Below are 22,539 nucleotides of genomic sequence, written 5' to 3' on the forward strand. Positions count from 1 at the left end.
AATGTAACTGAGAAGATGATATAGGATGGTGGGACAGAAATAAAGTATTTGATGAAGTAATTGAGTGGAGACAAGAAAATAAATTATTTCGTTAAAAAAGGGCCAAGCCTAGCTTTTTCTGATGCAAAGGGGAAGAAGGGTAGATGGGGTAATGAGGTGAGAGGGAGGGACTGGGAGGGGAGGAGAAAGGGAAAGCTGTGATCTGGGTATAAAATAAATAAATATCTTAAGCAATAATAATAATAAGAAGGGCAAGCAACTAAATGCAAAGCCTACAAAAATAAATTTAAAAAGACAGTAATGGTCAGCACATAGATGAAAAAGTTATCAGTATCACTCTCAGGGAAATGTATATTAAAATCACAAAAATGTAATCATTACAGCTATTCAAACAGCTGTTCTCAAGAAAGATACATAGTAAGTTAGGCAGCCATCACAGGGAAAGGGGAATACTTCTGGACTGATGGAAGGACTGTAGATTGTTGCTTCATAAAATCCCCTTCATTTAAGTATAATGAGCACTTTTGCTCTCTGTCCTTGAGGAGCAGAATGAAGTAAGCACAAGGCTGATGGAATAGGACTTCCTGTTCATTCATTTTTACTTTTTCCTATCTTTATTTTATTATCTTTTTGATAATTTCATACAAGTACCATATTTACATCATATCTCATTTTTTCTCTTCCTTCCAATTCCTCATGTGTCCCCCTATCACTTCTTATTAAATTTACATTCTTTTATGCTTTGTTATTGTTTTGTATATATGTTTTATATAAATATATACAACCTACTGAGCTCATACATACACATGTTTATAACTGACCTCTTGAGATTCAATATCTGTTGACTCTTAAAAAGATCAATTTTCCTCTTTCAGCAGCCATTGACTGCTTCTAGTCTTTTATATAGGGTAGAGTCTTGTGAACTTCTCCCATCAACACTGGCATCTCTACTAATATTGCTATTTTCCACTCTTATTCAGGAAGCCATTTTGAGAGCAGCTTGGCTGATACCTACAGAAGACACTATCTTGCAGCACACATTGTTGTCCTCTGGATCTTACCATCTTTCCATCTCTTCTTCTACAATGTTCCCTGAGCTTTGGATGTTGACCTTGTGCAGTAGATGTATCTGCTGGGGACTAGCTCCCAGAGATAAGTAATTCTATGTCTTCTTATCAGTGTAATGGTGTCTGTCTGCTACAAGAAGAAGCTTCTTTATGGAAGGCTGAGAGCTACACTTGCCTGTGGCCATATAAGAATTTATAATGTTGTTAGAAATTGTACTGGTTTAGGAAAGTGGCAGAAGTAGGTTCTTCTCTAGGGTTCATCAGCTCACCACCTACAGGTAGTGAGTGGGCTAGGTTTATAGTCCTAGACAGAACACCCACATTTCAGTGGCCTTGAATTTCAAGGTGTGATGGTCATTGCTATGCTCATAGATATCTTCTCTTAAAAAATGCCATATATTTTGAAATCTATTAAATATTCATAGAAAAGCTGGCATGTTTTCTGTACAAAAATAAAAGGTCATAATTTATCTTGGATAATACACGTGTTATCAGTCTTTCTTTGAAACCTATCTTTGAGCAACAGAAAAACCTGCCTTGAAGAGCTAGGTTCTGAATGAACTTATCAGAACTAGAGAGTGTGGCAGCCTGTAAGTGTATTCCAATCATGTAGTACAGCATACCATTCTCTAAGCTTATACCTTTGAATTACTTTACTCAAAAAATACTAAATTGTAACTTTTTTATTTAGAAACAAGCTTGTGTTGCCTCAAGCTGTGGCATAAGTAAGTACAGTCTGAATGATAGAACAATAGGATGATTATGTGATACACACACACACACACACATACACACACACACATGCCTCCAAGCAAAGAAACTTGTCAAATGTGAAATGAAGTAACAAAACATGTTCATAAAACAGTGAGCCGAGTTTGAATGTTGGTGAGTTTCAAAATAGTCAAATATAACAGAAAAAAATGCCACTAAGGTTTAGGTTTCTTTAAGCAATGTGAAATTGAAAAAAGTTTAAATATTCCTGAGAATTTCATTTTCTCACAGACATAGTATTTTCTCATTGCTTCCTTGTGCTATTGGATTCTGATTTCTCAGTATGAGAGAATAAGAAATGGCTGTTTTTTAGACATTCCTGATAGTTGCTTGATGTGGTCTAATATGTATATGTACATGCATATTACATAATTTTGTATAAAACTATATTAAATACATTTATTTCTAGTAGTTGGAGATATTAATTTTTCCTGTTAAGTTTTGGCATAGTAATCCTTTCTGGGGAAATTGGTGATCCACTTGCCTAGCTGCATAATCAAGTTAATATTTTTCATCAAAACTTGAAGCAATAAAAACTAAACATCTGGGGAATCACATTTTATAGGATTTTTTTATTTTGTATTTGTTTTAAATGCCCATTTCCATTCTAGTTCCTCTCTTCCTTGATATATACTATTACACTTTGTAATTTCCATGAGTGATTTCTCTTTATTTTTTAAACAAAAATATTTTTTCAATCCTCTCACTCAATAGCGACTACTTATTATCGATCATCTCTGTGAAGACATTAAAATAAGTATCTAATAATTTTATCTAATGCTGGTACTGTAGTGACTTTTAAGGGTCACACTGTTTTCTTACTTTCTGCAAGAGATAAACTGTAAATACTTTAAAATCATTTAAGATAAGTATTTTGAGTTGTTTCTAGATTTCAAGGTTAGGGTTTGTGGCCTGGATAACTCTAAGCCATGTTAGGCAACATGTCTAAAATAAGTCAATGAAAAGAGCCAAAATAATAGTAAAAAAGAGATTGATTCAACATAGCTACCTAGCATAGAGAGACAATGTTATCTAATCAACTCCCAAATCCATCTTTGTATTTCTGACATGAGGTAAGGTTTTTTAGAGGCCAGAGTTACATGCGTCTATGCAGTCAAGATTTTGTTCTGCCTAATAATTCTCTGGGGTTTATTCTCATCTAGTATGGTCAGACAATTTGTTGTCACTCTGGGAGTTCCTTCTATGGCTAACTCCAGGATTTCATGAAGTTCCTATAGAAAATTTCTATTCTCTGGAGTATTTTTGATTTACAGTCTGAGAATCAAACATAAAGATGTAATATCTCCTTTTATAATATTCTAATTGTTTCCAAACATGTCAGCCTTAATTGTATTTATATCAGGAAATAAAGAGAGTCACCTTGTGCTTTCATACTGTATATTTACACATAGCTCCAATGACCCTCCTCCAAGCTCATGCAACCATAGGAAGAAAAGGAATATGATTGAGAAACTTGCTTCAATGCCAAGGATGCTGATGTGGCTTGTTGAATGCCCAATCATTAAGGTCTCCTTTGAAAGAAACTACAAGGTCTTGTTTACTAGTTATGCAAAGGAAAGAACTAAATACTTTTTCAGGAAAGATGCTCAGCTGTGAAATCTCAGTAGAGAATTTTTCATCTTGTCCTAGAAAAAGTTCACTATCATCCAAGAGAGCACGAAAAAGTTACATCCTCCATCTAAGCATAATTAGCATGAAGAAATGACTAATGTAAAGCAAGAGGCAAAAATCATCATGGAGATCCTTATGTTGATCTAGGATCACATATGCAAAGATACAATTCAAAACTACTCAGAATAATATGCAATGGACACAATGACACAAGAAAAAATACAGAAATAGGGGACAAGGAAACTATTTGTTGTTGTTGTTGTTAATCTTCAATGTATAAGTGACTTTCATATTACCAGATAAATTTATTAAGTATTTGTGGAGATGAGACCTGAGCTGTTTCTGTTTCTATAGATGAAACCAAATGAGAGGGAAAGCAAGCAAAAGAAAGGCAGTGAGTGAAAAAGAATAATTTTGTTTAATGTGACTGTGTTATAAAATAGTCAATACCTCTTCTTGTCACTCTCAGGCATTTATAGCAACTTGAAAGTGGATCAAAGTCCCTAATAGCATCCTGAGTTGCAGCTTTCTTCTCCAGCTCACCAACTGTTACACATACTTACACTGCTTTCTGTGGTGAAGAAAGTCCTATTACATCTCTTACTGGTGTTTATGCTGGCATTGTGTGTGTGTGTGTGTGTGCACATATGTGTGTGTGTGTGTGTGCATACATGTAAGCATGTGTGCCTGTGCATGTATGTGCATTCATGTATGCTAATACTTGGTACATCCCTACTCAGGTTAGGTGATTTAAATAAAGAGAAAATATAGAAAACTTGGTGTTCCTCAAACCCGTTCAGAAGAAAAGATAATCAAATCATTCCTAGCATTGTATATCAGAGGAAACCCAGACCCAGTGTAACCTACGTAAATCAATGTACAGAAAATCTAGGTATGAATACTAAGTGCAAAGGACAATATGAACTTGTTTAAAGAATATTTTACTATGAAAAATGGAAGTACATAGCTATGGCATTTCCTTAAAGAAGGAAAGCAAAGAGAGAAATGTAATTATAGTATAATCTCAGTAGTTAAATAAAAAATAACAATTTCATGTACTAAAATGCATGAGTGTAAGAATAAATTAATGAAAAGAGACTACAAATTTGAAAGATGGCAAGGAGGGTTACATAGGAGTGTTTGGAGTTAGAAAAGAGAATATGAAAAGATGTAAGTATACTGTAATCTCAAAAAAAAATAAAAAAATCACTTTAAAAGGAATAACTGGAGCTTTATTGACATGACATTTCTATTAATCTTTGCCTGGGTTGGAAAAACAAGGGGCCTTAGACTGCTGGACTCTTTGACAAAAGGTTTACACTGTTGTGTATTTTTGTGTAGTTATTCAGACTGTAAAATGTAAGGGCATAAGTTGGAAGAATTGAGTTAATACTAAAAGCTTTTAATGTGTGCTTATAATCTAAGTCCTAATTTTATTGTGTTTATGTTCACAATTTTAAAAAAATCTATTCAATGATAACTAGGGACTTCTTTCCACTCTACTTCTTTGGTTCATAGAAGCCAATCTTGCCAGCTGGGGAGTCACTTTATTGGGTTGGAAACTCAGAATTTCATGTAGTTTTGGTATTATTCTCTGACAACACAGATTAAACAGAATGGATGTTAATGATAATAAATGCATCCATCTTCAGAGCATTGCATGATTTTAAATAAATGGACAGAGAGAAAGTCAAGTTAACAAATGTTTAAATTTTGGTGCATCCTCTGTTCTCTGAGAATCTGATTTATAACAAGTACATAAATAAAAACCCACTAGGACTTTTTTCAAAGTAAATAATTTTTGCTTTTATCAAATCCTATATTCTTACATTTTATATACTGCTCATTTTATGTTCTCTAAATGTTTCTGACGTCATAAGAATTCTACATCTATGATAATTTTTCTCACTTTATATGTATCTTAGGCCTATTATGATCCTCTGCACTGTACATACTAACAAAATACTACTACAGGGTTTGTAGGGTATTAGGTAATTGACTAATTAATAAGAAAATTCATAAGTCTTTCTAAAATGACTTCGTTAAGAATGAAGGACATAGGACAGAATATATACCACCTCTCAATATGTGAGTATTATATGCATTTTATAAGTGTATTCAGGCATATGACTATAAATAAATTTATATTCCTTAGAAGAGCAAATGAAGTTAGAGCTAGGCTCAGAACTTACAGTGTTTACTGACTGCCTCTTACCAAATCCTAAGGAATGATATTACCCAGTCTCAATTTTAGAAATAATCTAGAGAATATTTAGCAAGGCAAGTTTAAATGAGATAACTAGTAAGTTGAAGGCCCAAGTTAGAAGGAGAATTAGTCAATGCCCAATAGGGAAAATGAAGGAAAATTGTGTGACTCACTGCTCTGAACTTCCTGTGTAGCACAAGTGGCTCTAGGACTTCAGCGTGCTCAGCAACTTCAATGGTATAGATTGTCACTCTTCATATGTACATTTGCACCACACACAGATATCATTCTGGCTTTATTCCAATCCAAATGAGTACTCATTTTTAGTAGAATGTTTAAGTTCAAGAGACTTATGACATAGTAATTATACCTAAAATCTTGTGTCATTTTAAAATATTTATTGGATCAAGCATTTTACAAATGAATTCAATTATAACATAAGATGCAAAGTTGAACAAATAAAACATGAGTTGAACAATGTTAGTAGCAGGTGACATCTTAAAGTTGAAGATGGGAAGCTCATAAGGCCTCAACTCTACACAAAGAACAACAGGCAACTAAGAACTGCTATGAGCAAAAGAAATCATTTTCTCCAGATATATGAGCACACCAATTGTTTATACACTATCGAATGGTCAACTCTGAAAACACACACACCAAACACACACACACACACACACACACACACACACACACATATTATACAGTAGCAGTTAGGTATTTAGAAATACATATTTTATTCATGTAACAGTGAAAAAAAAGATCATGAATTTCTAAGAGAACAATGAGGGGTATAAGGGAGAATATAGAGGGAGAAAAGGGGAGGGGAAGAAATGATGTAAATATATTGTAATCATGTGGTCACAACTATTTACAGGCTTCAATAAAAATTTCCAATGAAATATATTACTGTGTACAATGAATAAATACCAATGAATATGTAAAGAAACAGTAAATTATAAAGTTAATACACTGAATTTGTTAAAATTTATATGTCTGGATATACAGCTATGAAATCTAGTTATATTAAGAATTTAAACTTTGTCACTTGAAAAAAACAAATTTCCTAAATAGTTTATACTAAAATTTCAAATTAATATAGAATATTCTTCTTAACACTTTAAGGTTATTCCCTATAGAGCATGAAGAAGATCAGTATAGTTTTAGATTTGTTCTAAAAGTTCGGTGCCATTCACATTTTGACTGTACTAATCTTTCTATTTTCTTAAATTTATAATAATTTATAGATGATCCTGGAGCAAATATTCCTTTTCCATGAATGAAGTAAATGAACATATACCTTACTCAGCCATGTTTACACTACCTGAATATTTTCTGATTCTTATTTGAGAGGGGATTTTGTTTGCTTTCACTCAAATGGTTAGGATCAAGTTTCTGTACATGATAGACTGAGAAACCCTGACCCCAAAGCAGGGAAGTGGGTATGTGTTTCTGACACAAATAAATTTTAAGAATACTTGCTATAATGTTTTCTATAGTATTTTTAGTTTGGAAACATGTTTACTTCTAGAATGATATATATTTCTAGTTTCATTAATAAAGTTGGGTAAAAATAAAAAAGGACACACATTGACTTGTAGTCATGGGAAAGGAGTGAAATGAACTGAACACATATTCTCATTCAAAACCAATAATTATGTACATATTGTCTTCATATATTAATTAGCTTAATTTTCTGCTACAATAGTGAGCTGTGGCTCATCATAGCTAGACAATCAATTGTCAATTTGGAGTTTTATTTGTATTCTAAAATCATTAACATCAACACAAGCCTGTACATATTATCACGTACATTTACTTACTTACTGTAGTATATCTCCTGAAATGTCATGTAAAGTGATGGAAGTAATTTCATCTATATTTTTGGGGAGATGAACAGCATCCTTACATCCTTACATGCATAAGTAATTTGTTTGTTCTTTGTTTCTCATAAAGGAATAATCTTGAAGAGTTTATTCAGAGCCTCTTTCACATCTTTATTCCTCAGGCTATAGATGAAGGGATTCAACATGGGGAAAACTACTGTGTAAAATGTTGAAATAATTTTGTCTGTATCTAAAGAATAGGTGGTACGGGGGCGAGAGTAGATGTAGAGAATAGAGCCATAGTACAAGGTCACAGAGATGAGGTGGGAGGAACAGGTGGAGAAGGCCTTGAGGCGGCCCTGAGTAGAGCGGATCCTCAAGATAGTGGCAATGATGAAGATATAGGAGGCCAGGATTAGGGCAATGGGTATCATTACATTGGAGGTCAGGAGGAAGTACATCAGGGCCTGGTATCCTTCCTTGCCACCACAAGCCAGATTCACCAAAGGAAGCAAGTCACAAAAAAAGTCATTAATGATGTTGTCATGACAGAAGTCAAAGGTAAAGGTTTTCTTGGTGATAATGGAAGAGTTAATAAAGCCACCCATATAAGAGGCTGCTACAAAAAATGCACACAGTTTTACAGACATAGCCTGAGAATAAATCAGTGGCTTTGAGATGGCCACATAGCGGTCATAAGCCATAGCAGCCAACAGGTAACACTCACTATAGTCCAGTCCAGCAGAGAAGAAGAATTGAGCTACACAGCTAGCAAAGGAGATGCTCTTATTTTCAGAGATACATATCATTAGGATCTTTGGAGTGTAGACAGTAGACAACCAGAGATCCAGAAAAGACAGATTTCCAATGAAGAAATACATGGGTGTGTGGAGCCTGGAGTCATTGCAGATCAATATGATGAGAGTGCTATTTCCTAACACAGTCAATGTGTACATAATGAGAAACATCACAAACAGGACCAATTGTGTGGTAGGGTCAGAGGTGAATCCCAAAAGGATGAACTCAGATACTGTGTGGTTGCCTCCCTTCATGGTTGTAAAGACTCTCCTTAGAAGATAAAACAGAGAATTGTTTTCTAATGACTCCTGAAAGAAATGTCAAGTGGGTAAATTAGACTTTTTCTCCTGGTAATCATAGTAGCCTGACATGCAACACTCCAAAGGTTCATTTAGAAATAATTTGTATTTAGTAACCAAATAAAACTTCTGGCAAATGTTTTTCATTTATATGATCATTATCTTAATAACTAGAGAGGTACATTCATCTCTTGTATATTCATTTCTTATATTCATATTATTAAATAGCAATCCCAATAACCAGACTTATTTCTGAGTAAAGTATACAAAGACATGTGATGCACCATGGGGGCTGTCAGAAGCTTACTTCACTACAAATTTAGCGGCCTCATGTGTGTATGTGTATATATATATATACACACACACACACACACACACACACACACACACACATATATATATATATATATGTACACACACACACACATATATATATATATATATATATATATATAGAGAGAGAGAGATCTGACTTGATTTCTGTAGTATTTGGCATAGCTGTTGATTCTGTCTGTTGGACAACAAATGGTTTGCCTGTTCACCAAGTTCTCATAGCTTCTTGAGTCATTTTTCTATTCTTTTGCTGCATCATCTCAGTATCACCATTTCAGCTTTTGAACCAAAAAGGCCTCTTTATTATCACATACCCATCGGAATTTGTTGAATACATCCTGATGACTTTAAACACTTAGCATATGTGAATTATTTTTAATGATAAATTTCATGGCTCTTTTTCTGCCATATAATTCAGGTACTTGGGTTTAAATGCCTACTTAATATGAATAATAGGAAGACCTCTGAGAATCTGAGGAAAAATTCATCTCTGCATTGTTATTAATATCAATTTCTCTTCGATATACACTTTGGACAGAGGCATTATTCTACACTGTAGAAATTTATTTGGTCACATTTGCTACTGAACTCTAGCTTCATGTTGTCTCTGATTATTTACCAAAATGGATGCAAGACCTACATAATTTCTACTGGTCCAACATTTGATTCTTATATGCAAACAGCTTTTTAAAAATTCTCTATTATTGTTAAAGTCTTCTTGTTATCTCCTACCTCTGTCTTTACCCTACTTGAGTCAGCATGGCATCCAGAGTGGTCATGTATAAATATCAGTTTAATATGGTATTCTTTTGTTCTATACACAAGTAATTCTTCAACCTATTCTTAGAAATGACCATGATACTTCCAAAAGTTCTGAGGCCCCATGTTTATGCCTGGCCCTGGCTATCTTTCTACTCAGAACTGTTATACTTCTTTCCACTCTTACCTTTACCCTCTGTCTGTCCTTGAATAACACATACTCAATGAATTCCTAGTTATTTTTGACTGTTGTTGGAATGCTTATCTTCCTTGTACCTTTACAGATCTAAAATTCATAGTCTCAGATTTTAATATACTCTTAAATGACTTTAAAAATGTGTTCTCCAAGCAATGAACTGCAATCTCCCCTACCTCCCCTGTCTTTTCTCCTATCCATTTTTTATCTATTATCACCTGACCACTAACAATTAACTAATAGCACATACCCATTAATTTAACTTGCCCCTCTTCACTATAAAATTTAATGTTTGTATAATGTTGGTGTTAACTTTTGTTATGACATTATGAATCATTTATTGTAAAACAGATCATACAGAATAAAAACAATTTTAGCAAAAGTTATAATTATACAAAAATTTTCTGTTAAAAACATCTAGAAACTCCTGGATTCAACTTGAAACTTAATATCTTCTGATTCTAATTTTCTGGTTCTCATGACAGGTGTCGTAGTTGTTATTTATAAAAATCATAGTCAGTCATTTAGAACGACTTTCTCTGAGTTAGTTAGCACAGCACAGTTATTATTCCACATATAAGATTTCATTTATTTTTCAAATACCTCATATTTTATGTCTTTAAATATTAATGGAAACATTTTCAAAAATCATCAAATTGATGCTTGCTAAATAGCTAACAATAATTCAACAGCTTTTTTTTTTTAGGGGATCTACTACTTAGTCAGAAAGTAACCCTTTTTCATCAAGTTATCAGGGTATCAGTTGCTGGTTGGCTTTGTGGCATTTTATATTTGAATATATTAATCTAGAGGTCAGAGCATAACCCTAAGAGCTAATAGATATCACAAGTGTTTAAGAGCTTCTAAAAACTGGTCAAACTATCTGATGGCAGATTTATATGTATTCTATGCAAAAATAACTAATTTATATATATTTCATGTAAAAAAATGACTAGACAGATTCTTCAATATCCAGCCAGGATAGAGCACTTACCTGCTACTCTCACATTCAAAACCAACAGTAGACGACAAGGTAGATCCAGGCAACTTATGCCTGCTCAGATTCCCTTGAGTATATGATCTCTCCAACCTCAGGGGTTCATAGCTTTAAAACTGTTTGAAAGGCAATTAAGCCAAAATCTGCTTATTTTCTTGTTCAATGCAAAATAAGAAAATGACTAAAATGGTTTAATTTTGTATAGGGAACCACTCTTTACAAAAATAACTATTTTCAAAAACTCTTAGAAATATGATTACTATTATAGTCAAGCAATTATATATGGAAGTAATTGCCTTATACAAATTAAAGAACGAAGTGCAATTATGTTTTGTGTCCAATGCATTTTAAATGTAAAATCTGTGTTTGTTCTGATAAAGTGATGAGGCATTGCAGGAAGGTAATATTTTTTACTTCAATAATTTAAAACAATTCATTAATTTTTGATAAAGTGTCATATAATTCATGTTCTTCTTGAGCTCATTCTGTAACTAAGGATGACTGTGAAATTCTGGTATTATTTTCTCCATCACTCATACTCAAAGTACACCTGTTGCTCCGTTTTATGTTATGTTGGGGATGGACCCCAAGAGTTCATGAATATAAGATAACATTCTACTTACTGAGCTACATTCAGGTTCCAAGGACAGTCTATGAAACTTGATAGATCTTTAGCCGTATTGCTTTTGTGGTGAAGCTCACTCGTTCTGACATTATATGTAGATATATTTTGCAGTAGTCATATCTACTATTACTTACATATCACTACTTGAATTTGAAATCATAAGAAAGATGCCTTATTAGGAAATATGAGAATTATGGCTAATGTTATTTTTCTTTTACAGCAACATGACATACTAACTTAAAACAATTTATCAACTTTGATACTTTTGTAATAGTTTCTACTAATCATTTTTGTGATGTTGGATACTTTGCTAACTACTTATTAATACAATTTTAGTGAGTCATAAATGGTATAATTATGATGATTCGCATTTTACTGATTATTCCTCTGGAACATAACAATGTGATGCAGGCTGCTGGAGGATAAAAGAAATCAAAGAACTTACCTCACACTGTGTACTTCATGTCACAACACAAACCTATCAGATGAATTATTCAAATTAGTTTAATAGTAGCATGACAGCTGTGTAAGTAATTGTTCACATTCTTATTGGATGTGAGACATTCTCCGTAAGAGTGGTTTCATGCTGGTATTGTAGCCAGGGATAACCTGTTATGATGCTTTCCTAAATAATCATGTTGTTAGATTCACTTACTAATATGTATGTTTATACCTGTAGATTTGTACTATTCTCAACCTTGCTTAGAGAAGTTTCTTTTTGCAATGTATATGGGCGAATGCAGAGACTCATAATTGTTCAAGTGCTGAGAATAAGAACTATGTATTTTCATAGATGATGGGCAATCTACATCGAATAAACCTTACAGAAGAGCTGGTCCATAGAATATTAGACAAGAAGGATGAGTAGGACATAAACTCATAAACTCACAGAAACTATGATTGCCTTCACAAGACTTGCAGAAGATAATAACAATGAAAATTTCAAAATGGACAGGGAGGGGCTTCTGTGACCCATCTCCTAGCTGGAGAAGCTATTGGCATCTGTTATCTTCTGAGATAGTTATTTTTCTTCCAGACTTTACCGTCTTGTAAGTAGTCTGTACACCACTGGACACCTACATAATCATTTGCATATGGTCAGCACTAATTGGAGCCAGGGAGTGGCTAATAATAATAATAATAATAATAATAACAAGTCAGATGGGTTGAAGAATTTTGGTGGGAGATGGAGGGAGGTTCTGGTGTGAATAAGATCAAAATATATTTTATATTGAATGAAATTTCCATAGAATAAATAAAAATATTTTAAAATGATCAGAATCATAAGATATTTTTCAATGCAAACTAATTAATAACAAATAGTGTAACTTTGTTCATGTTTTTCAGGCAATTTATTTGCTTCTAAAATTGTAAAAGTCAATACAGAAACTGGAGAAACTGTCATGTTAGTTTAATAACTTTCAATGTGAAGAGAATAAAGTATAATGAAGAATACATGTTTGCTTGACACTAATGACATAAAGTAGTACAGTTCTAGATAAAGCAAAACGCATGATCTGTACCAGATGTTGACATACTTTAGGATAAATACTCAAGGGCAAATAATTCAGGAAGTATGAGGGAAGGTAACCATATGTTGCTACTGGGAGACTGTTATACAAGTGACTTCACAGTAAGCTTTACTTGGTTTCTAAGATGAAACTGCAATGTCTTCTTAATATTCTAAGATTTAAAAAATCCACAGGTGAAAAAGTTTAGAAAAAATAATTAAGAGTTACATCCTGTTGCCATACTTTTTAGTTTATTATTTCCTGATTGTTGGATTTATATAAACTTAACTTCTCAGATCTCTCATTTGAGAAAGAATAAAGACAGCTAGTCTTACCTCATGTTGAAATTACCTTACTTTGTTGAAATCTATAAGGTGCTTTCCCCAGGAAAATTACTAGAGTTTCAATGCAAAGTATCTATGAGTGTCATTATATTAATATTTTCAATTATTGTTAGTGATAAAATATTTTCTAAGCTATACACATATATTTTAACTTAGGAATTATTTTGTTGGATTAAAATATATTAATTTTATATATTATTTCAGTATGTTTAATTATTTATATATGAGAGAACATAAAGTACTTGCTTTTCTGATTCTATTTTGTTTCACCTAGTAAAATATCTTCTTTTACATGTTTGTACATTTTGATGCAAATGTGGGGTTTCATTATTTTATGGTTAAATAATGTTCTATTACATATCATATTTTAATCATCCAATGATGTAATTTGTTTGGATCAAGTCTATCCTTAATTTCTTCCCTATTCCTCCAGACCTATTTCTTCTCAGTTTTCTATATTTTATTTTATTATTTTATTTATTTACTTTCTAAATGTTGCCTCCCTTCTTGGTCCTCCTTTCATGAGTTCCTCCCTCCATGAGTTCTTCATCCCTTTGCCCCTCCCCTTTGCTTTTGAGAGTGTGCTCTCCCACCCACCCACCCACTTTTACCACACCCTGATAGCATCTGACTTCCCTGGGGGATCAAGTTTCTACAAGATCAAGTGCATCCTTTCCCACTGAGATCATACAAGGCAACCCTCTGCTACATCTATAGCAGGTGCCATGGACCAGCCCATGTATGCTCTTTGGTTGGTGGCTTAACTTCTGGGAGCTCTGAGGGGTCCAGGTTAGGTGATGTTCTTTCTATAGGGTTACAATCCCCTTCAGCTCCTTCAGTCCTTCCTCTAACTCTTCCATAGGGGTCTGTGACCTCAGTTCAGTAGTTGGCTGTAAGTATCTGCATCTGTTTCAGTCAGCTGCTGATTAGCCTGTCAGAGAACAGCCATGCTAGGCTCCTGTCTTCAAGAACAACATGGCATCAGTAATAGTGTCAGGGTTTGGTGCCTGCACATGGGATGGATTCCATGTTTGGCTGATCTTAGGATGGCCTTTCCCTCAGTCTCTGCTCCATTTTTGTTCTTGGACTTCCTGTGTCTCTGGTTACAACAGACCTCCTGGGAGAGAGGCAGGCTGAAGGGTTTAAACTTTGTTGACTTTTGGCTAGTAATATCCAATGTATGTATGTGTTTATATGTTTATATTCCTATAATAGAGCGTAAAGCCTCCAAATATAAAGAAATAATGAGGAGAGGATAATGCCATGTGATGGCTATCTTGCTTGTCAATATTAGTACATTTGAAGTTAGATAAAACTAAAGCAGCTGGCCATATCTATGAGCTATTTTTCTTGGCTGGATTGTTTGCTGTTAGAAGAACCATTCTATATTTGAGCTACAACATCTGATGACATCACATATAGGTCATGGAAGAGGAAGCTTTTGCTTTCTATATGCTTGCCCTCATTATCACTGGTAAGTTCATTTATACTGACCCATTCCTTCATAGATGTTCAAACATATTTCTTTAGGATTCCAATGTAAACTGAAAACTGGCTCCTCTCTAAGACTGTCGGAAGGTCCAGTATCATGGACTGAACAACTACTGAATCCTTGGCTTTTCTATCAGAAGACAACCACTGCTGAACTTCTTAGAACACAGCCTGTAAGCCACTCAAATAAATCTATTAGTTTTGTTCCTTAGAGGATCTTATATCATACACATTGTGGTGCCAGTGTTTCTAGAGAAACAGAACAGTAAGGGTAAGTTTGTTAAGTAAGGAGAAGACTTGGCAATTTTCCAACACATACAATTATGATAGGCTCCCTTGGTAGTATGGAGAATGCAGAATATACCTGGACAGAAATACCTGATGGATTTGCTTCATGAAGTTAAGAATTTAGGAACTTGTATATAAGACTCTTGGTAATTTGTGAAAAAATAAGTAAAATAGTGATGCAAGCTAGTTGCTTCTAGCATTTCTAACAGAGGAAAGGAATGGATTTGTGATGAAATTAACCAATTTCTACAATAATAGGATATAGAGTCAAAAGAAAAAATTAAGTTGTGATATAATTGACTGATCTTTGTGAGGGTGCTCCTCTACCTCCTCACCCACTCCTGCATTTTTTAGTTTGGTTAAAGTTTCTATGCCTTAATTTCTTCAACTACAAAATGGGAATAGTAACAATCTGATGGGGTTTCCATGAATGTTAAGTCTATAAATGTGATGCCTGAGCCAGTTTCTGGAACAGGCTACATGCTGTCAGGATTACCTGCTATTATTAACATTACTGTCTTTGTCACTACTATCATTTCACAGTGTTCTACGTTCTTCTACTAGCATACCTTTGTGTTCAAGGTTCTCTTTGCATCTGAGTAACTAAATTATAGCCTTGAATCTAGCAGGCTTTGACTCAGTCTCAGTGATGAGTCTGATTCTGTGTAGCATTGGTCACACTAATTAGCCTTTTAAACTAAGCCACAGTATAAAACAGGTCACTCTTTCACTGGTAGGAATACCTTGCATGCCATTCACTATTTTAGCTCCTTGGATTCACATCTAGGTAGACTGTTGATTATTGTTTTCCCCCAGATATTGTCCATAGAGTCTTCTAATACCATCTAAAATGATTGACATAGTTTCCAAAAGTAGTTATATGCTGGAAGCCAAACCCAGGAAATTACCTGCTGTTCTGGAAAGACTAGTCAAGACAAGGTTAAGAAAGGATGTTTGAGGGTCTCAGGTCCCGGGAACTTAAAGAACGTCTGGTATTTCCTGGGAGTCGGTTATGACAGTTGGATGGTCTAGGGCAACAAGGATATGACAGTGGGATGGTCTTAGACAATAAGGATACAGTGGGAAAGCCCTAAGCAATGACCCTTGCCTAAACTTCCCAATTTACTGTGTCTATAATCTGTCCCTGAAAGTAAAGTTTCAGAGCTTGATCAGAACCTCAGACTTGTTCTATGTCTTTGTGTCTTTTGTCCCTTCATTCTTTCACCCCCTTCCCTAGGTTCTCATCGAATCTCCGTGGGCTGGAGCAGTTATAACACTATGAAGATACATATAAGAATTTTTAAGGAGTTTAAAAATACAGTTTTCAAGTGTCAGATATATTTCTTGCAGTAGCAATAATGAAGAGGTAGGAAGCCAAGATGAGGGAAGTAGGAATCATCATATTCAAATCCAAGAGCAAGTACACTGTAGCCTGGTATCTTTCTGGTATCCCTGCCACCACAGGCCAGCTTCAGCAGGGGAAGTGAGTCACAGTAAATCTCATCAAGGATGTTGTCATTGTAGGAATTAAATGTGAAAACTATCTTGGTGATGATTAATTAAATGTAAGATGCTCTAATAAGAACAACTATAAAAATTGCACATGGTTTCTAAGACAAGCCTGAGAGTAAACCAATGACTCAATGTGATATAACCACACAGCAATCACAAGTTATACAAACAACATGAATCTCTCATTATAACGCATCCCAGTAGAGAATAATTGAGCAACACACATAGCATAGGGGATGCTCTTGTCTTCATAGATCCAAATTACTAAATTCTTTGGAGTGTAGACATGGGAAAACCAGAGATTTAGGAAAGACAGATTCCCACTGTCTGCATGGGTGTATAGAGCCAAGAAGCATTTGATCAACAGGTTGAGGAAGGTATTTCCCATTTTTACCCAGCAGGACCAGGAACAACAAAAAAATATGCTCTAAAGGGTTTTTATTTTGTGAATCCCAACAGAATGAAGTTAGTAACTTGCTGAGTTTGGCTTGGCAATATAAGGGACAGTATGACATGGTTTCTTGTATCTGGAACAGAGGCAGTAGGCAGTAGGCCTCCATGAATGTGAAGGTTGCTTTGGGCATAAGGCTTGTTTGTATAATAGTGTACATACTTTCATGTTCTTCCTTCGAGGAATGTCCATGAGTTCAGAAGGCAAGAGTGTGTCTAATGTTTCACCAAAAGGTAGAATGCAGTGATCTTCAGGACAGCCCTTCAGGCTGTGGAATAGAACACTGAAAACATGAGTTTGAAAATACATAATTTCTCAACTGCAAAATATAAGGATGCAATAAAAATTGTATAAGGAGATTCATAGCTTAAAGGAACAGAGGTAACTGGACTATGAGCCGAATTGCCAGAAAGATACTAAGGAAAGAGATAAAGAGATTTAGGGACTGGTGATTTCAGGGCAAGATCCTACACAGCTAAGTTTACAAAGACAGGCAGATTCCTGAATTCTATTGTGATGTTAAAAAATAGAAGAGTCAAGAGTGTAAGATCATGGAATGCTGATTTATGGGATGGTCAAGAAAGAACATGAACAAATAATTGAATTGATATGTAATTAAAAAACAAATGGATTTTTAGTCTGCATAAGATAAACTAGCAGAAAGTAACTCTTCTCTTTTTAGAATTTTTTTTCTAGTGAGAGCTGAGCTCTCTGGAGATCTCTGGAGAGCAAACAAAGCTCTTCAAGAACTTTTTCTAACAGGATTTCCGACCTTGGTCAGAAATTCTAAGAATTACTTAGAGAGTTAACATAGCTCTTTTAGATTTTTTTTCTAGCAGAAAGAGAGAGAGAGAGAGATAGAGATAGAGATAGAGATAGAGAGAGAGAGAGAGAGAGAGAGAGAGAGACTTTGAGAGAAAAATCCAGCCCTTTTAGACATTTTTTTAGAAAACCCAAGAATTTTCTATAGCAGCTTTTCTGAAAAATCCACGAGCTACCCAGAAAGCTTTTAAAATTTGTTTCTAGCAAGAGAGAGCTGTCTCCAGTAAAACATGGGTCCAAGCAGAATACAGAGTCAATAGCTATCTACAGAGAGCTGCTTAGAGAGCCATCTCAAGTAGAACACAGGCTGTCAGATTGTAACCCAGATTTGACTTTGAGTCATTTGTTTTGCTGCTCCAAGACATCTCTTCTCTCAGAAATGCTTCAAGTGTAAGACTCTTGGGAGCCTTAGCTTACTGGGGACCCCTTGAGTGAACCATGTCAAGTTGTGAATTGATGTAAAAAGCAAGAGGAATTTTATTGTTCCAACACAATTGGGTTGTCCTGCACCTGAAATAGAGGCAGTGACCCCAGACAGCCTATTTGGTCAGTTTTTATACAGTTTAAGGGTAGACTAGAGAAACAGTGACTAGGCACAACATGATTGTCAGAACAGTTTTAATCTGATTGGTCTTTAGGGAATGAGGTGGCAGGGACTTCCCTTGTCTGCAGGTGGCAAGGGTTGGTTAATCCTGCCCAATGTGCTCTGGGTCTTTCCCACCTCCAGGTGAGTTCCCTCCCCTGTGGTCTGAGGAATGTTAATCAGCCTCTAATATCCAGCAAGTGTCCAAAAGTTCCTGAGCTGACCAGGAATATTAATTAGCCTTTCCTTTCAGGGGTGGGGGGTGTTTGTGGGGGGAAGTGTTCCAAAGTTCCTGAGCTGACCTCTTCACAGGCTGAGGTTGATTCTTGAGAGTGACTGTGCAATTACTCCTTTTCATGACTAGACATTCTTAAATTGAGACATTCTTAAATTGAGAGGAAATAAAAACTTAGCTCTAGCTTCTCCAGCATAAGCAGAATATACATTAAAATTCTCCAATAAAATGACATAAGCTAACAGAATAGATGTGAAAACAGGATCCATTCTTCTGCTGCATACAAGAATTATACCTTGACAATAAAGATATTACCTCAAAGTAAAAGACTGGAGAAAATTTATTCATGCAAATAGATCTGAGAAGCAAGTTGGAGTAGCCATTCTAATTTCTAACAAAATAGACTTTCAACCAAAGTTAACAAAATGAGACAAAGAAGAACATTGCGTATTCATCAACGGAAAAATATGCCAAGAAGATATCTCAATTCTGAACATCTATGCCATAAACACAAGGGCATCCACATTTATAAAGTTTAAGTTGCATAATGAACCGGACACATAAACAGTGGGATACTTCATCAATTGACAGGTCATCCACACAAAAACTGAACAGAGAAATAAACAAACTTACTGACATTATGAATCAAATGGACCTAACATCTACAGAATATTTCACCCAAACATGAAAGATTATACTTTCTTCTCATCATTTCATAGACCCTTCTCCAAAACTGACCATATAGTTGGTCATAAAGCAAGCCTCAGCAAATACAAAAATATTGAAATAATGCCTTGTATTTTATTAGACCACCATGGATTAAAGCTGGACTTCAACAATAGGAATAAGAGAAAGCCCAAATTTTCATCGAAACTGAACAATTCTCTAAATGATCTCGGGTCAGGGAAGAAATAGGGAAAGAGATTAAATACTTTCTAGAAGTCAATGAAAATGAAGGCACAACATATTCAAATTTATGAGATGCAATGAGTGCAGTGCTAAGAGCAAATTTCATAGCACTAAGTGTCTCCATAAAGAAATCAAACAATTCTCATGCCAGTAATTTAAAAGTACACATGAATGCTGTAGAAAAAAAGGAAGCTGGCATGCCAAAGAAGAGCAGAAGGCAGGAAATAATCAAAATCAGGGCAGAAACCAATCAATTAGAAACAAAGAAAACAATACAAAGAATCAACAAAATAAAGATCTGGTTCTTTGAGAAAATCAGCATGATAGAGAAACTCTTAGCCAATGGAAACAATATGCAGAGAGACAATATCCAAATAAACAAAATCAGAAATGAAAATGGAGACATAATAATTGACAATGTGGAAGTTCAAAGAATCTTTAGGTCTAATTTAAAAGCCTGTATTCAGCCACTTAAAGAATTGTTCAAAGTCCTTAGTCATCAGGGAAATGCAAATCAAAACAACTATGAGGCTCTATCTTAGACCTATCATAATGGCTAAGATCAAAAATTCAAGAGATAGCACGTACTGGTGTGGATGTGGAGCAAGGGCAATACTCCATCACTGCTGGTGCGAATGTAAACTTGTAAAACTGCTTTGAAAATCAATTTGATGGGTTCTCAGAAAACTGAGAACAGTTCTACCTCAAGAATCAACTATACCATGGTGATAATATAAGTGATATTATAAGTACTCACTAATAAGTGGATATTAGCCATAAAATGCAGGATATCCATAGACCCAAAGAAGCAGAACAAGATGGAAGGCACAAGTGAGGATGCTCAAATGTCATTTAGAAGCAGGAATAAAATAGTTGCAGGAGACAGATGGAGAGAGGGAAGTGGGTAGTAGAGGAGATGGGGAAGGCAATGGGAGTAGTTTCAGGATCAGCTGTGGGAAAAGACAGGTGAGATGGACAGATGACCATGAGAATGAATTGAGTCTGCGGCTGGCATAGTTAGGGGACACCTTAAGTACATGCCTGATACCTGGGATAGCGAAGGCACTCTAGAATCAATGGGGGTGACCTTATAACAGTGGAGATAGAGAACCTGAAGATTCCACCTCCTGTAGCCCGGCAGGAACTGCAGTGGTGCAATAGGGACACTAATTCACCCACAAAACTTTTGACCCCAAATTAATCCTGCCTTCAAGAAATGCAGTGACAAGGGATCGAGCAGAGACTGAGGGAATGGCTAACTAACAACCAGCTCAACCAGAGACCCATTGTTAGTATTCTATCTAAACTCCACCTCCACAGTTACCTGGCAGCAGCCAGGTATGCTCCTCCCCACAGTTACCTGAAGGCCAGGTAGGCCTGCCCACTAGGGGGCTGCCTGCCCCCTCCTCTCTCTCTCTCTCTTGTTCCTCTTGTTCCCTTGGCCCGACACCAGGAGGCTTCCTTTTCCCTTCCCCCCTTCCCTTCCCCCTCTCTCCACATGGTCATGTCCAGCCTCTACTCCTCTACTTCTCTTCTCTGCTCTCCCTTCTCTCGCTCTCTTCCCTCCACCCTAAATAAACTCCCCCTCGTGGAACCGTCTGGTCTGGTGTTATCTGTTCCAAGCTGCAGCGTGAAAATCTTTTCACCCATCCCATGGGCAAACACCAATTCCTTACACTATTAATGATCCTGTTATGCTTGAAGACAGAGACTTGCATGGCTGTGCTCTGCAAGGCTCCACTCAGCACTTGACACAGACAGATGCAGAGACCCACAGCCAAACTTTGGATGGAGCTTGGGGACCCTTATGGAAGATCTAGGGGAAGGACTGAGGGCCCTGAAGGGGATAGGATCTCCACCGGAAGACTGAGAGACTCAACTAACCTTGGGGGATTTCCAGACTGAAACACTAAACAAAGAGCAAACATTGGGTGGACTTAAGCCCCCTAGTATATGTAACAGATGGATAGCTGGTTCTTATGTGGATCCCAAACAACTGGAGTGGGGGCTATCCTTAAAGCTGTTGACTGTATGTGGAATCTCTTCCCCTAATTCAGCTATCTTATCTGTCATTGATGAGAGAAGTGCTTATCCCCGTAGAGAACTGATGTGCCAGAGTGGTGGAATAGCCAGGAAAGATCTCCTCTGTCTCAGAGGAGAAGAGGATGGATATAATGGAAGGGATGGTGGGAGGGGTAGACCAGGAGTGAGGACAGTGATCGATCTGTTAAGTAAATATGTAAAAAATAAAATAAGATTGATGTGACATGTTTGCTAATCCTTCAAATATTAGACGAACAATCACAAAATTTGATTTGGAAAATATTTTAATTTAATTAAAATTGCTCAGATTTGCAGTTGTTCATTCCATTCCAAATTTCTCAAATTGGTATTTTTTTTGCTTTAGGGATAAATATTAAATAAAGAAGAAGTGTGCTCATGGTTTTTATTTTCCTACCCTTTTATCTTTTTCCTAATATCAGATGGCTGTTTTTGACAACTGTATGACTTCTCAACTATTATTATTGTATATTTCTGAGATATGTATTTAATTTAGTATATTTATAAAGCCAAGTAATTTTAGCCATCCAAATGAGTTGAGTCCTTTACAAACTGCTGATTTGGTTCAACAAACTGAATTACCTAATCCATGTCACTGGGATGGTAGTTTGTGAGGGTAGAGAACTGAGCACCAGAGCCTTTTTTCATATTAAGCCTGTGCACAGCTTTTGTTATAGTCTATTGCTTTTTCCTGCAGTCTCTGGCTTCCAGGTCATCATGGTGGACATTCTTCTTTACTTACTGGATGCTGTCATGATTACTGTTCCTGCCTTTGGTTCTATTTCTTAGCCTCATAACCAGCTCTTATTTCTCTTTCTTTGAA

General features: G+C 35.6%; 1 protein-coding gene across 1 annotated transcript; it reads right to left on the reverse strand.

Annotated features, from left to right (window-relative positions):
- Positions 1–7,624: 7,624 nt before the first annotated feature.
- Positions 7,625–8,554, reverse strand: LOC114631077 (olfactory receptor 1013-like). The gene has a single exon (XM_028779379.1). It carries the CDS (start codon positions 8,552–8,554, stop codon positions 7,625–7,627), a length of 930 nt encoding a protein of 309 aa, XP_028635212.1.
- Between the last annotated feature and the right edge of the window lie 13,985 nt (positions 8,555–22,539).

Source organism: Grammomys surdaster, unplaced genomic scaffold, assembly GCF_004785775.1.
Source record: "Grammomys surdaster isolate TR1022 unplaced genomic scaffold, NIH_TR_1.0 350, whole genome shotgun sequence".
NCBI classification, from domain to species: Eukaryota; Metazoa; Chordata; class Mammalia; order Rodentia; family Muridae; genus Grammomys; species Grammomys surdaster.